Here is a 13,910-nt window from a genome sequence, read left to right as displayed (position 1 = left end):
TATAATGAAACCCTCTCAAGTACCATGAAAGAGAAATTCAGGAAGCAGAAGAGGAAGATAGATGAAGAAATTGATTTTATTAAAGTTTTCCAGTTTTTGTCCTGGGGCACTTTTTTTTGTTTGTTTTTCTGAGTCATACCCAACTGTACTTAGGGCTTACTCCTGGCTCTGTGCTCAGCGATCATCTCTGGAGTTGCTTAGGGCACTAAATGTAGTGCTGGAGATCAAACCTGGGTTGGCCACTTGCAAGGCAAGAGCCTTACCCACAATGCTCTCTCTGGCACTTAAAAAGAATACCTTTTGGGCCAGAGCAATAGTAGAGTAGGTAGGTGTTTGCTTTGCACATGACTCAGATTCTATCACTGACATCTCGTATGGTCTCCTGAGCCCCACTAAGAGGGATCTCTGTGCACAGAGCCAGGAGTAAGCCCTGAGCACCACTGGGTGTCACCCAAAAAAATAGCTTTTGGGAAACTAGAGAGATATCTCAGTGGGCTAGAGTACATGCCTTGCATATTAGACAGAAGGTCCAGGTTTGATCCTTAGCACTGCATGATCCCCTGAGCACTGCAGGGTGTGGTCCAAAAACAAACAAAAAATAGCATTTTGGACCCCCGGAGGCTCAGTGACAAGAAGCTTTGCCTTGAAAACATGAATCCATGACTTTCACCCTCAGTGCTGTGCACGTGTGCCAGCTCTAGTCTCCATGGCTCTGCTCTTTGGGGTACCTCTCTGCAGCAAGGTATATGTGAGCATTACAAGTGGTAACAACCAGCTGTGTCACCCCACGGCTGAAGTAAGCAGCTCTTCGTGAGCACTACAGCCAGGGTTTTTGTAAGCACCATCGATAAAGAATGCAACTGTTGGTGAGCAAGCACCATAACGTTGCAAACATCACAGTCAAGCGAGTGAGTGATCTCCAATAATTACAACAACAACAAAAAGAGAGAAAAGGAGAATTCATTGGTGAGGGGTGGGAGGATTTTTTCACCTTTCTTTAAAAAAAATTTTTTTCCAGTGATGAAAATTTAGGAAATATGGTACCAAAAGTACTGTATTTCCAGAATATTTCCAGAATTTTCTGAACATGTGCTTTGCATGCAGGAAGTTTGGGGGTTTTTTTTGGTTGTTTGTTTTTTGTTTTGTTTTGTTTTGTTTGCTTTTTGAGTCACACCCAGCGATACACATGGGTTACTTCTGGCTCATGCACTCAGGAATTACTCCTGGCAGTGCTTGGGGGACCATATGGGATGCTGGGAATCGAACCTGGGTTGGCCGCATGCAAGGCGAATGGAATGCCCTACCCTCTGTGCTATCACTCCAGCTCTGTAAATTTAGGTTTTGAAGGGCAAAATGAAAGCAAAGTATGTAAAAGTAATGAGATATAGATGGTATTTTCCATTATAGTGATTATGAAAAGCATTTGGGGTTTTTTTTTCCTTAACTTTACAGAAAATTAAAGTATAGTTATAAAACTTTGTTAATTGAACATGTATAATTTAATTCCCATGTAAATTAAAGAGAAATATTTTCTCAGTTCTAATTAAAAAAGAGAAAGTAGTCATGAAATTTCCAGCACAGCAAAGATGCATTTGTATGTCCAATCATATGTGACAATGAATAAATAATAAAATGGCATAGCTACAATAAAAAGAAAAAATTTAGGTTTTGATCCCCAGCAATGCAGGAAATTTGGGTTTTGATCCCCAGCACCGCATGGTCTTTAAAGCGCCAGCAGTATACTGCCAGGTGTAGCCTCAAAGTAAACAAATTTAGGAAATGTGAAAGAAAGTGAAAATCACTTCGATTTCTTCAATCTAAAGATAACTGTTGTGAAAATTTGTAGTAATAGCCTGTATTAAAAATAATTACAGTTACATTCTTAGGCCTTTGCATTGAACCTCCTGCCTAGCTGTCTGGGCCAGCTCTGTGCAAGATAAGCGCCCTGTCTGGTGTTCTTGCTCTCAGGCCCCATATGTATTATCTTTCATATTTTTATTTTATAATTGTTAATGTTTATGTTTTTGGTATACCAGAAAACTTTTTAGTTGAAGCAGGAGACAGTAAAAGATTATAAGATCTTATTTGTTTAGAGAAATGGAAGGTGAGCCTTGTTGGGAGATTGGTGATAACAGTTCATCCTTACGATGAAGCTCATGTTCTTGGTGTTGGAGACAGACGTTGTCAGGACTCACAAATCTCCCAGCATTCTTCATTCTCCCAAAGAACACATGAGTGCCACTTGGTTCAGAATGAAGTACGGAATGTTAATTTGACTTACAATTTTGTTGCAGAATATGAGACAAAGGACATTCATAATGTACTTCAGTGGAAAAGAGCATTTGAATATTTGTCATTTTCATGAGTTTATCTTTGAACAGATAACATGCTTGGACGTTTCCAGTGGAGGAGGCCTTGGTGTGTCTTGTAGTGCCGATGGGACGATGAAGGTCTGGCAGGCTTCCAACGGAGAGCTCAGAGTAAGGCTTCGGGAAACTTTTTGGATTTTATACATGAAGGGTGGCCTGAAAAGCATCTTGAGCTGGATCATGGAAAGAAAGAGTTGCTCATTCTAAAAAAGTCACATTACAGTTTAATCTCCTATGTGGTAATCTCAGAACCATGGTCAAGCTTGATGATCCACTAGAACAAATAGGGATTAGAACCATGGAAGAGTCAGGCCAGTGAATTACCAGTTTAGACACCAGCTTGATCCCCAGGTAAGAAGTGGCATGAATTGCTTTAAGTAATTGGTTTCTAAAACAGAATAGCATCCCGTTATATTGAACACATGGTTGAGCTTTCCAGCTTACATATAGAGATGAGTAAAAGCATTCTCCAGTCTTGTCAGCTTATATGTGGAACTAGACTAAGCATGGCTGTGGGAATTTGGGGGTTTAAACCTATGGCTCTTCCAGGGAAGTGGCCAGCAGCTCTTAGAACACTATCTAACACACAAATGAACTAGAGATCTTTGGGTTTCATTAAACTCAGCATGTGAATGTTGTGTATTTCCCTAGGACAGACTTCAGATTGGGAAGTAAGTGGGCTTCGGGGCATTGACAAGAGAACTAGCATGGAATTTTCTTTTGTTTTTCCAGAGAGTATTGGAAGGACATGTGTGTGATGTGAATTGTTGCAGGTTTTTCCCATCAGGCCTTGTGGTTCTGAGTGGGGGGATGGACGCTCAGCTGAAGATCTGGTCAGCTGAAGATGCTAACTGCGTGGTGACCTTCAAAGGTCACACAAGAGGTATGAAGGGTGATTTCTCCAAAAGGCTTCTCTTATGATCCCAGGGACATCGCCAGAGAGGTAGAAACTGAAGCTAACTATTCACAGCCATAAATAATGTTTCCAACTGGACGTGTAGACAAGCTTATGTTTCCCCAAGGAATAGAAGAATTTCTTTGCTTGTCTTTCTTATTGCTACCTAGATCTAACTGCCTTACACAGAAAGCTATTTACCACAATCAGTAAGGGGGAAAAATCCTTCCTAGAGACCATGCACTTGTGTGCAGAGGCAAAGAAAGGAAGATAGGCCTGTGGCTGACCCACTGATAGAGCACTTGCCTATCTGCCAGGGGCCAAGAGTTCCAGCTCTGGCACTGCGCACATGCTGGATACAGTCCACTGGCATTATGGTTGTGATCCCCAGTACCACCACCAACCATGTGTGCTGCCTCAGTGCACCACAACTCAACTCAAGCACTGCTCCTAACGTGTGCATTCCCTGGTGAGCACCAGTGTGTAGTTACAACAACAAAGGGAAGGAAAGGGGGCAAAGAGCGAGGAAATGAGAGAGAATGACGTATGCCCACTTTTTTTTGGTTTTGTTTTTGGGCCAAAGCCAGCAGTGCTAAGGGCTTACTCCTGCCTCTGTGCTCAAGGAGCATCCTGGCAGGGCTTGCGGAGCCATAGGTGGTGCTGGGAATTGAACCCAGGGGATTGACCGTGTGCAAGATAAGTGCCCTACCCCCGTACCATCTCTCAGCCTCCCCCCACCACCACCTTTTTGTTTTAGTCCTTAATGTTATGGCTGAGGTGATAGTAAAAACTGGGAGGTCAAGCATTCTCCTGTTGCCTTTCTGCTGTTGTTTTGGTGACAGTTCATGGTGTTCCGTTAGAAGTGGTGGCCTGCAAGCTTGATGGAGGTCAGGCTGTTTAGTTGTGCTTCACGCATTCTGGTTGTAGTGCTCTCTAGGGGGCGCTATTGTCCTCACACAGTGCTGGCTAGGCTTGCACAATCTGCTTGTGATGCTAATACATCTTGAGTGAGTTGTGGTGCTTTCTAGGGAGCTTCTAGTTGTGTGGGTATGCAGCTCATACACACCTGGCTGTGTGCGTCCAGAAATAGCTTTCGGGGCTAGAGAGAGTGCTCAGTGAGCTGAGTGCATTGCATGTGGGAAGCCTAGATAGTGTGGTCCCCTGAGTACTTCTGAGGGCCACCCCTGGTCACAGAGCCAGGAGTACCTCTGAGCACTGCTGGGTATAGCCCCAAAATCAAAGGAAAAAGAAAAGAAATCACAGGCAGTGCTAGTGACCACAGAAATGCAAGAATCATGTTTGTTTATCAATGCATGTGGCAGCACTGGGGATCGAACTTGCCGTCTTACACTTACAAGATGGCACTCAACCGTGGAACCACCCCCTGGCCCCAAGTGATAGAGACTTTTTTATTATTTACTTTTTGTTTGTATTTTTCATTTAGTTTGGGGGTGTCATACCTGGTGTCCTTGGGCCTGGGGTGCTTGAGGGGTCACCAGAGCCATAGATGGTGGTGGAAAAGATAGAAATTTATTGTTAGTTCTCATAGATTTATTTATTTCTGGTGGTACTAGGGATTGGCCATCTAATAGCCTTGCTCTCCCTCTTGGAGAACCTGCCAAGCTACCAAGAGTCTATTGCCCACACGGGAGAGCCTTGCAAGCTCCCCATGGCGTATTCCTATCCCAAATACAATAAAAGATATATACATACCTCTCGGAGAGCCCAGCAAGCTACTGAGAGTATTCCTGCCGGCAGAGCCTGGCAAGCTACCCATGGCGTATTTGATATGCCAAAAACAATAACGATAGGTCTCATTCCCCTGACCCTGAAAGAGCCTCCAGTCGTTGGGAAAGACAGTAAGGAGAGGCTGCTAAAATCTCAGGGCTGAGTGTAATAGAGATGTTACTGGTGCCCGCTCAAGTAAATTGATGAACAACGGGATGACAGTGATACAGTGATACAGGGATTGGCGTCAGAGCCTCCCGCATATAGGGTTGGTCTGACCTCCCATGAATTTAAACCACTTAGTTAAAATTTAAGTTCAAATTTAAAAAAATGGATTTACCATGTAACCAGTTAACATCAGACTTTTGTAGAAACAGAATGAAAACATCTGCCCACATTTTTTTAATTTTTGGGCCAGGTGGGCAGGTAGTTGGGCCACACCAGACCATCCTCAGGTCTATTCCTCGCTCTCTACTCAGTAGTGACCCCTGGTGGTACCCTAGGGACAATATGCCATAGGAGACTGAACTAAGGTCAGCTGCATGCAAGGCAAGCACTTTAACCCCTGAACTATCTTTCTGGCCTAAATATGCTGTTTTGGTTTTGGTTTTTGGACCACACCCAATGATGCTCCTGGCTCTGCACTCAAGAATTATTGCTAGTGGGGCTGGAGCAATAGCACAGCAGGTAGGGCGTTTGCCTTGCATACGGCCGACCTGGGTTTGATTCCCAGCATCCCATATGGTCCCCTGAGCACCGCCAGGGATAATTCCTGAGTGCAGAGCCAGGAGTAACCCCTGTGCATCGCCGGGTGTGATCCAAAAAGCAAAAAAAAGAAAAAAGAATTATTTCTGGTAGTGCTCAGGGGACCATATGGGATGCCAGGGATCGAACTTGGGTTGGCCATGTTCAGGGTAAATGCCCTACCCACTGTACTGTCACATACCCCCAGTTTTTTCCCCCTTTTTTATCATATTTGTATCATACTTAGGCACACACGGCTTACTCCTGGCTTTTTTGTCAGGGCAGTGCTCTGGGGACCTTATGCAGCACTTAGGATCAAATCAGTGTTGGCTGTGTGCAAGGCAAGCACCTTAATCTCTACACTGTGTCTCTGGCCATCTTAATTTTCACTCGAGGCACCATGATTTATAGTACTGTTAATGATAGGGTTTTATCCATACAGCGTTCCAGCATCATACCCCACAGCATAGCGTCTGCTTCTCTTCACCACTGACTCAGTGACCCCACCCTCCCACAAGGTTTCACACATTTTAGTAGCAAAATCCATGAATCACTTGAAAATAGGGACCAGAAATAGCACAGTGGGTAGGATGCTTTGCCTTGCATGCAGCTAATCCAGATTTGATCCAGACACTCCATAAAGACCGTGGAACCTGCCAGGAGTGATCCCTAAGTGCAGAACCAGGAGTAAGTCCTGTGATACCTGGGTGAGGCCTCCCACAAAAACACATTAAAATATTAAACGGGAGCTGGGGTTGTTGCTCAGCTGTTGAGCACTTGCCTTACATGTATGAAGTCCTGGGTTCAATTCCCAACACTGCCAAAACAAAAAAACAATTAAAAGTAATTACGAACATTTGTGATTCTTACTGGTTTATGATGACTAAGAGCAGCTGAAAATAGTGTTGAAAACAAGCCTTGTCTGTAGCCTAAAGCCAGCCACTGGCAAACAGTATAAAAAGGAATCCCCAGGAAGATTGAACTGCCCATAGCCTTGTGTTTACAAAAAGGACTGTTAGCACACTAATAAAATCACTTGGTGTAAAGAGCATCCCCAACATTTTAATACATATAATGTTTGTGAATTTCCAGGTCAATTAATTAGGTTGGTGAGTTTAGAGACATAGATGGATCTATGAGACAAAATGAAAACACCGTTTTAGTTCATTGAGTTATTTTGCTCACCAGGGTATGATAGAGGCTGAAATTTGTAGGGTAATTTTAAGAAATCAGGTTGCATTTTCAGGCCCTGGGCCATTGTTTTCAAACTCTGACATACTTTATTTGAAATAGGATACACTGCCTCCAAGTGCCAGTAGGCACATCAGGACACTGATTTTTGAACGGCATCACAGCCATTACTGTCCCATGTACACACCTTTGTACCTTGTTCCCAGCTGGCATCAAAACAACTGATACCCATTTGCTATCATGTCAGTCAGCACCAGGATACTTTCTTTGCAACTTGTGTAACATCTTTTGTTTTTTAGGTTTTACTGATCAAGCTGTGAGCCAATCAAAATAACACCAGATAGTTTTTACAAACACATGCCGAGAAATATGAAATGTGGGCTGGAACATAGTACAGTGGGTAGGACACTTGCTTTGCCTGCGACTGACCCAGGTTTGGTCCCTGGCATCCCATATGGTCTGCTGAGCAGGAGTGAGCCTTGAGCACCGCTAGGTGTGGCCTGAACATTACACCACCACCACTCCACAAAATGAAAGAAATATGAAATGTATTCTGTTTTTTTTCTCCCTCGCCCCATATTCTGTCTCTTTACTAAGAATTATTTTGGTCTCCTGAAGTTATTCTAATGTTCCCCACTGTCCCATCCCCAACTTTGGTTAGGATATTTGAATGTGATTCACCTGAACATTCTCTCTCTCTCTCTTTCTTTTTCTTTCTCTCTCTCTCTCTCTTCCCCTCTCCCTCCCTTTAAGCCTCCCTCTCCCCCCCCCACCCCATCTCTCTGTGTCTTCTCTGTCTCTCTGTTTTGGGGCCACCCTCTTCAGTCTCAGGGTATCATGCTGCTAGGCATTGAATCAGGGGGCCCTGCATATAAAGCTTGTGCTTCATTCTGCTGAACCAACTCCCCAGCCTGGAGGGGACCACACCTGGCAGTGCTTAGAGCTTACTCCTGGCTCTGTGCTCAGGGATAAGTTCTTCAAGGGACCATATGAAGTGACAGGGATCAAACTTGAGTCATCTGCTAGAGCCCACAAACAAGAGCCCTGCCCACTATATTATCTCTTCAGCTTCCAGAGGCTATTTTTAAAATCTTATCTTTGTCAGTGAGACTGTGACTGTAACAATTACATGTTGTTTTCCAGCTATGGTCAGCCGCATGGACTGTTTTGTTGGATAGTAGTCACCTAGTAGTCTCCAATCATGTCTTCTCAAATAGGCCTAAATTGGCTAGTTTTTCATTTGGTGGTAGTTTGAGAAAGTTACATTTTGCTGAGAAAGGCTTTTCCAAAATGAGTTTTCCCGTATGATTTGAGAGTTTGGTGGTAAATGGCATGGGCCATACCTCGCCTGTACGTGACCTTGAGCTGCTTGGGGGAGCCTAGCCTGCAGCTGGAGTTTGTATTCGATACGTGACATTGTCTCATCTTGAGAGGAACAGCAGCAGGCCACGGGTCACTAATTCAGTACATAAACTTGGGCCAGCTTTTCTTATTATTTAGACTGCAAGTTATTTATTGAGCTCCTATAATAGGATTAGCTAATGGAGTTTAATAAAATAAGTATTACTTGCCGGAATCATCTTGCTTGGTTATAACCTGGTGTTATCTGGCAGCTTATGCTCATGACTTTTTAATTCTTTTTAATCTGTGTCCTCTGAGACCATGAACAATAACAGATATCCAGATGACCAGTAATAAAGGACTCCAAGGATTATAAAACTAGCAGACGTTTGGATTTTTATAAAACTCTGGATATTATTGTGTTTTTATTTATTTATTTGCATTTTTGCTCCATACCGGCAGTGCTCAGAGCTTTTGTTTCTGCACTCAGGGATCACTCCTAGAGGTCTTTGGGAACCATATTGATCCTGGGGATTGAACCCAGATTGGCTGCGTGCCAAGCAAACACCCTCCCTGCTGTACTATTGCTCGAGCCCCTATTTAGTTTTGTTTGGTCTGAGGGGTGGGCTCCTCCTCTCTTGAGGCCTAGGGGCCCCACCTGGCAATTGGCAGTTACCTCACTGTGGCCCAGGGTCTGTTCCAGCAGTGCTCAGGGTCTTATATCACTGAGCCCAGGATGCTTATGGGACTTTGTGGTGCCTCAGATCACACAGGGGCCAGCTGAATGGAATGCTTGCGCCCTAGCCCGGGACTGTCTCTGCAGTCTTCTTACCGTGTCACTAGCAGGCGGCTTCCTGTCAGTGAAAGGACCCGCAAGCTGTCTGCTCAGGCCCCTCTGACGCTACTCTGACTAAAGCCAAACACTGGTTTTCCCTCTCTTATTGCAAGTAGGTGAAGAAGCAGCCCGGTTTTACCTGCTGACCCCGTCCTGGTGAAAGCAGGTACTAACTTGCACCACCTCTTGCCTTCAGGTACTAAGGAGGCTCCGTGTTGGACGTTGAGTCTCTGTGACTCACCTCAGGAGAGGCTGGGTGTAGAGTGCTTTCTGCTACCTTGTCGTCCCGCTCCACACAGACAATACCCCACTGGGTCTGCTCACCCACACTGAGCAAGGGGAATCTACCCCCTGCTCTCATGGGGACAGGCTAGAGGGTCTCCTTGGGTCAGCTCCACTCAAGCCAGGACTGCCTCTGGGGAGTCCAAGCAAGTTGACCATCACCAAAAAGGTTTTCTGTCAGTTAGGCCACCTCACTCATTTTCATTCTTGTTGCCTTGTGGTGATTAACTTTTCCTGGTGTCTCCTATTTGTTTCTGGGTGGACACAGATGTGAACCCAGACTTACTCCTGGCTCTGTGCTCAGGGATAGGATGCTGATGCCAGGAATCAAACCTGGGTTGGCCGCATGCAGTGCAAGTGCCCCACCTGTAGTATTATCTCTCCAGCCCTTGTTTTGTAAATCTATGTAGGGTGGCTTTTTTGTTGTTCTTGTTCTATTTTCAGTGCCAATAAGTCTTCATTCATTGTATTTTCCCAGAGGAAAGAGTTGGGGGAAAGACCAGCATGTGTAACACCTGATGGCAAATGGGAAAGGAAGTATGCACCACAGCAAAATCAACCAACAAATAAACATTTCCCAATAATGGGGTCACCAGAGCCCGAGGAGGGTCCAGTCTCCTGCAGTTCAGGATTGCGGGGAGGTGATAGGGAAGACCAGGCAGGCTGTGCTTCTATACTCTCCCCCCTCCCGTCCCACAAACTCAAGGTTTCACACAAATCAAGTAAGAATGCATACATGGATTTAAGATTTTTAGTAGAAAATGTAGAATTACATCTCCTATTAAGTATTCTTATGATCACTTTGAATTGTTTCTTGAACCTGCATAAATTTAATTCCCGAGTGACTTGAATATACATTTATCTTCCCTTTCTTGGTCTCCTGATCCTACTTTCTTTATGGAAGGCCTCTCCATTGCTTCCCTCTATGCTAATATTCAAAATAAAAGTAATATAGCAGTGTGTGTTTCGCAGGAAAAATATCAAAAGCTAGTCCTTAGTTGGGACATTGGGAATAAAGAGTGGTGTGTTCTGAGCCGGGGTAATAGTACTACAGGTAAGGTGCTTGCCTTGCATGTGACCGACCAGGTTCAGTTTCAAGTATCCCACATGGTCCCCTGAGTCCTCCAGGAGTCCTCTGCATTCCTGAATGCAGAGCCAGGAGTAACTGTTGAACATTGCTCTGCCCGCCCCCCCCCCCACCACCGTAAAAAGGATGGTGTGTTCTTAGCTCAAGATTTTTTTTTTTTAAATCATTTCAAGATATGTAATGACACACCACAACATTGTGTATGGCTTATGGGCTTTGAGGGGCAGAGAGGGGTCTGCCAGGGGAATCAAGGAAATGATAGTTCTTTGACGGACTAAAAAACTGATTCAAAATAGGAAATAGGGGGCTGGAGTGCGAGTACAGTGGGTACAGCATTTGCCTTGATGTGGCCTACCCAGGTTTCATCCCCAGCATTCCCTATGATCCTCTGAGCACCACCAGGAGTAAGCTCTGAACACCACTTGGCATAACACCCCCCCCCCCCAAAAAAAAAGACAAACTTAAAACAAAATAGGATATAGGGGCATCAGGGGGGCACAAAAGACAGGGTAGTTGAAGACCCCACACATCAAGAAAGGTTCTCCAAGTTTATATCACACACAGTCTGTTGCACACATGAGTTAACCTGCCCTGATCCCATGAAGATCAATCTGGTGTGTCAAGGGAGTCCCATGTCCCTCCCTCTACAGGTCTGGGATTGGAATCCTTTATCACATATAAAGACCTCATCTGATCTTGGCTTCCTGGCCTGACCTCTCCTAATCTCTCTGCACCCCCTTTCCCATACAGACCAAGTTCCAGACTTTCTGGAAATCTAGTCCAGAAAGTGGGTGATCCATTCAAAACCTTGTCTCCTGTGAAAACACTTAAAAGGCAGGAACTGGAGAAAGAGTACAGCAGGGAAGATGCCTGCCTTGCACCAGCCAGCCTGGCATCCCCTGAGCACAGAGCTGGGAGTAAGCCCTGAGCATTGTAGGTGTGCTCCTAAAGCTGAGTCTGTGGGCGGGGGTACAGGGAGGAGGAACGACAAACAATGAAAATAAAACCATAAAGGCTTAGGGGTTTTGAGAGGATATAACAGCAGAAAAACTAGTTTTAATCGGCAAAAAGGGGGTGGTTTGGTAGACTCTACACTCCAGGTTGTTTTCTCTCTGGTGAAACAACTTAGTGTTCCTGCTCTGCAAACTTTGAGCTACCGCCAGCTTCTCCATGAGATGGCGCCGAGATTTCTAAGAACGTGGTACAGGAATTGAATGAAAACACCAGAACATACTATGCAGTGAACTTACAGTGCAGGAGATACGCCATGCCATTCACACACTGTCGTGCAGTTAGCATTCCAGGAAAGGAACCCATGGTGCAGTTATCCCAGGGAGCAAATAGATAAAATTGTGTTGGCCCAGAATGGAAAGCAAGCATCAGAGCAGAACAGCGCTGCTGCCCCATGTGCCTCTTTGGCCTTTTGTTGCAGTCCATGACTTAGGATAAGTCTTACATCAGCACCCTATTCCGAAAGTGGATTATGAGGAGACCAGAATAAAGTCATTCTGAGCTCACAGTGTTTTGGTTTGGGTGTTTTGGTTTTTGGTTTTTGCTTTTTGAGCCATACCCAGCGATGTTCAGGAGTTTACTCCTTGCTCTGCACTCAGGATCACTCCTGGTGGGCTTGGGGGAACCATATAAAATGCTGGGAATCAAACCAGGGTTGGCCAGATACAAAGCAAACACCTTACCTGTTGCTCCAGCCCTAGGCTCATGTTTAATTGATCTTTGCACAGTGACATGGAAAATAGTTATAGAACCTTCTTAAAAAGGAATACTGTTGGGCTGGAGCGATAGCACAGCGGGGAGGGCGTTTGCCTTGCATGCGGCCGACCCGGGTTCGATTCCCAGCATCCCATATGGTCCCCAAGCACCGCCAGGAGTGATTCCTGAGTGCAGAGCCAGGAGGAACCCCTGAGCATCACCGGTGTGACCCAAAAAGCAAAGAAAAAAAAAAAGGAATACTGTTGGAGCCAGAGAGATAGTAATTCCTGTCTTTTTTTTTTTTTCTTTTTGGGTCACACCTGGCAATGCACAGGGTTTACTCTTGGCTCATGTACTCAATAATTACTCCTGGTGGTGCTCGGGGGACCATACGGGATGCTGGGAATTGAACCTGGTCGGCCACGTATAAGGCAAATGCCCTACCTGCTGTGCTATCGATCCAGCCCCGAGATAGTAATTCCTGAGTGCAAGGTCAGGAGTAACCCTAGCACTGCTGGGTGTGACCCAAAACCACTGTATCACTGTATCACTGTCATCCCATTGCTCATCAATTTGCTTGAGTGGGCACCAGTAACATCTCCATTGTGAGACCTATTGTTACTGTTTTTGGCATATGGGATACACCACAGGAAGCTTGCCAGGCTCTGCTGTGTGGGCGAGATACTCTTGGTAGCTTGCCGGGCTCTCCAAGAGGGGCAGAGGAATAGAACCCAGATCGGCCACGTGCTATTGCCCCAGCCCGACCCAAAACCAATAAATAAATAATAGGAAAATTATTTCTGTGTTCAGGACATTTTCTGTGACACTGGTGATTCTGAGGGTGAGCACCCCGATAAAAGAATTTCCCCCAAAGCCCCGTGAAGCATATGGACTGTGTGGTTGGAGTTCATTTGCCTCCCCTTCCTCCCCCACCGAAAAGGAAGCAGGAGTGAGTGATGCTCTGGGGCTAACCAGATGGCAGTGTCAGTGCCCCTACTCACCCTGGCCCCACTTCCTCCTCTCTGTTCACTGAACATCTGACTGCAAAAGGATAGCGCCCGCCCCCCCCACACACACCCCGTGCTGGATCAGGGAGCAGGGGTATATAGATATTCTCTTCCTCCTGGGAGAAGGCCGGCCTGTCCTGGTAGCTGGGGCTCTCATGAGCCCACTGTGGGCAGGTGGCCACATCTGACTGAGGCTGTGGCAGGAGTGACTTTTCTGGGGATGAGTGACAGTTTGTATTCTTTGACATGAAGGACCCCTTAGATCTCCACTTCTGCATGTTCTTCCCTTTGGGCCACCTCACCCACTACAGGACACCCTGCCATGGTCAGTGGCTCAGATAGACCCTGGGCCCTTGGCCGACGTACTTTGAGGAGGGTGGGAGTGGGCCATACCCAGCAATGCTCAGGGGCTATTCCTGATTCTTTGTTTAAACTGGGCCAAGCCCCAGCTGATCGGTAGGCAGTTTATTTCTCTCTTTTCCCCAGCGTAGTCTGATCTCTCGCCTTACATGACTACAATCATTGTAGTCATGGTTTTGGTCATAAACCCGGTCATCATAGTTCCATCATCCTAGTCTCCCCGTAGACCTCAAAGTCTCTACCTTGTTACATTTTTTTTCTCATTTCGTCATAGTCTCCTAGTGCTCTACGTCCAGTCATCATTGTCATCTAGTCCTCCTTCTAGTCCTTACAGACCCTCTAGTCCTCAGAGACCTCAAAGTCC

General features: G+C 45.6%; 1 protein-coding gene across 2 annotated transcripts in view; it reads left to right on the top strand.

Annotated features, from left to right (window-relative positions):
* The window catches only part of PAAF1 (proteasomal ATPase associated factor 1), a 42,045-nt gene that overhangs the window by 7,017 nt on the left and 21,118 nt on the right, over positions 1–13,910 (top strand). For both annotated transcript variants that reach the window (XM_055142817.1, XM_004618197.2), the window contains exons 5-6: positions 2,382–2,480; positions 3,102–3,252. In XM_055142817.1, the coding sequence (XP_054998792.1) occupies positions 2,382–2,480; positions 3,102–3,252 (250 nt within the window). The remainder of the gene's footprint in view (positions 1–2,381; positions 2,481–3,101; positions 3,253–13,910) is intronic.

Source organism: Sorex araneus, chromosome 6 (assembly GCF_027595985.1).
Source record: "Sorex araneus isolate mSorAra2 chromosome 6, mSorAra2.pri, whole genome shotgun sequence".
Classification (NCBI taxonomy): domain Eukaryota; kingdom Metazoa; phylum Chordata; class Mammalia; order Eulipotyphla; family Soricidae; genus Sorex; species Sorex araneus.
Note: the sequence above shows the minus strand (reverse complement) of the source record. Positions and strands in the feature narration are given on the sequence as shown.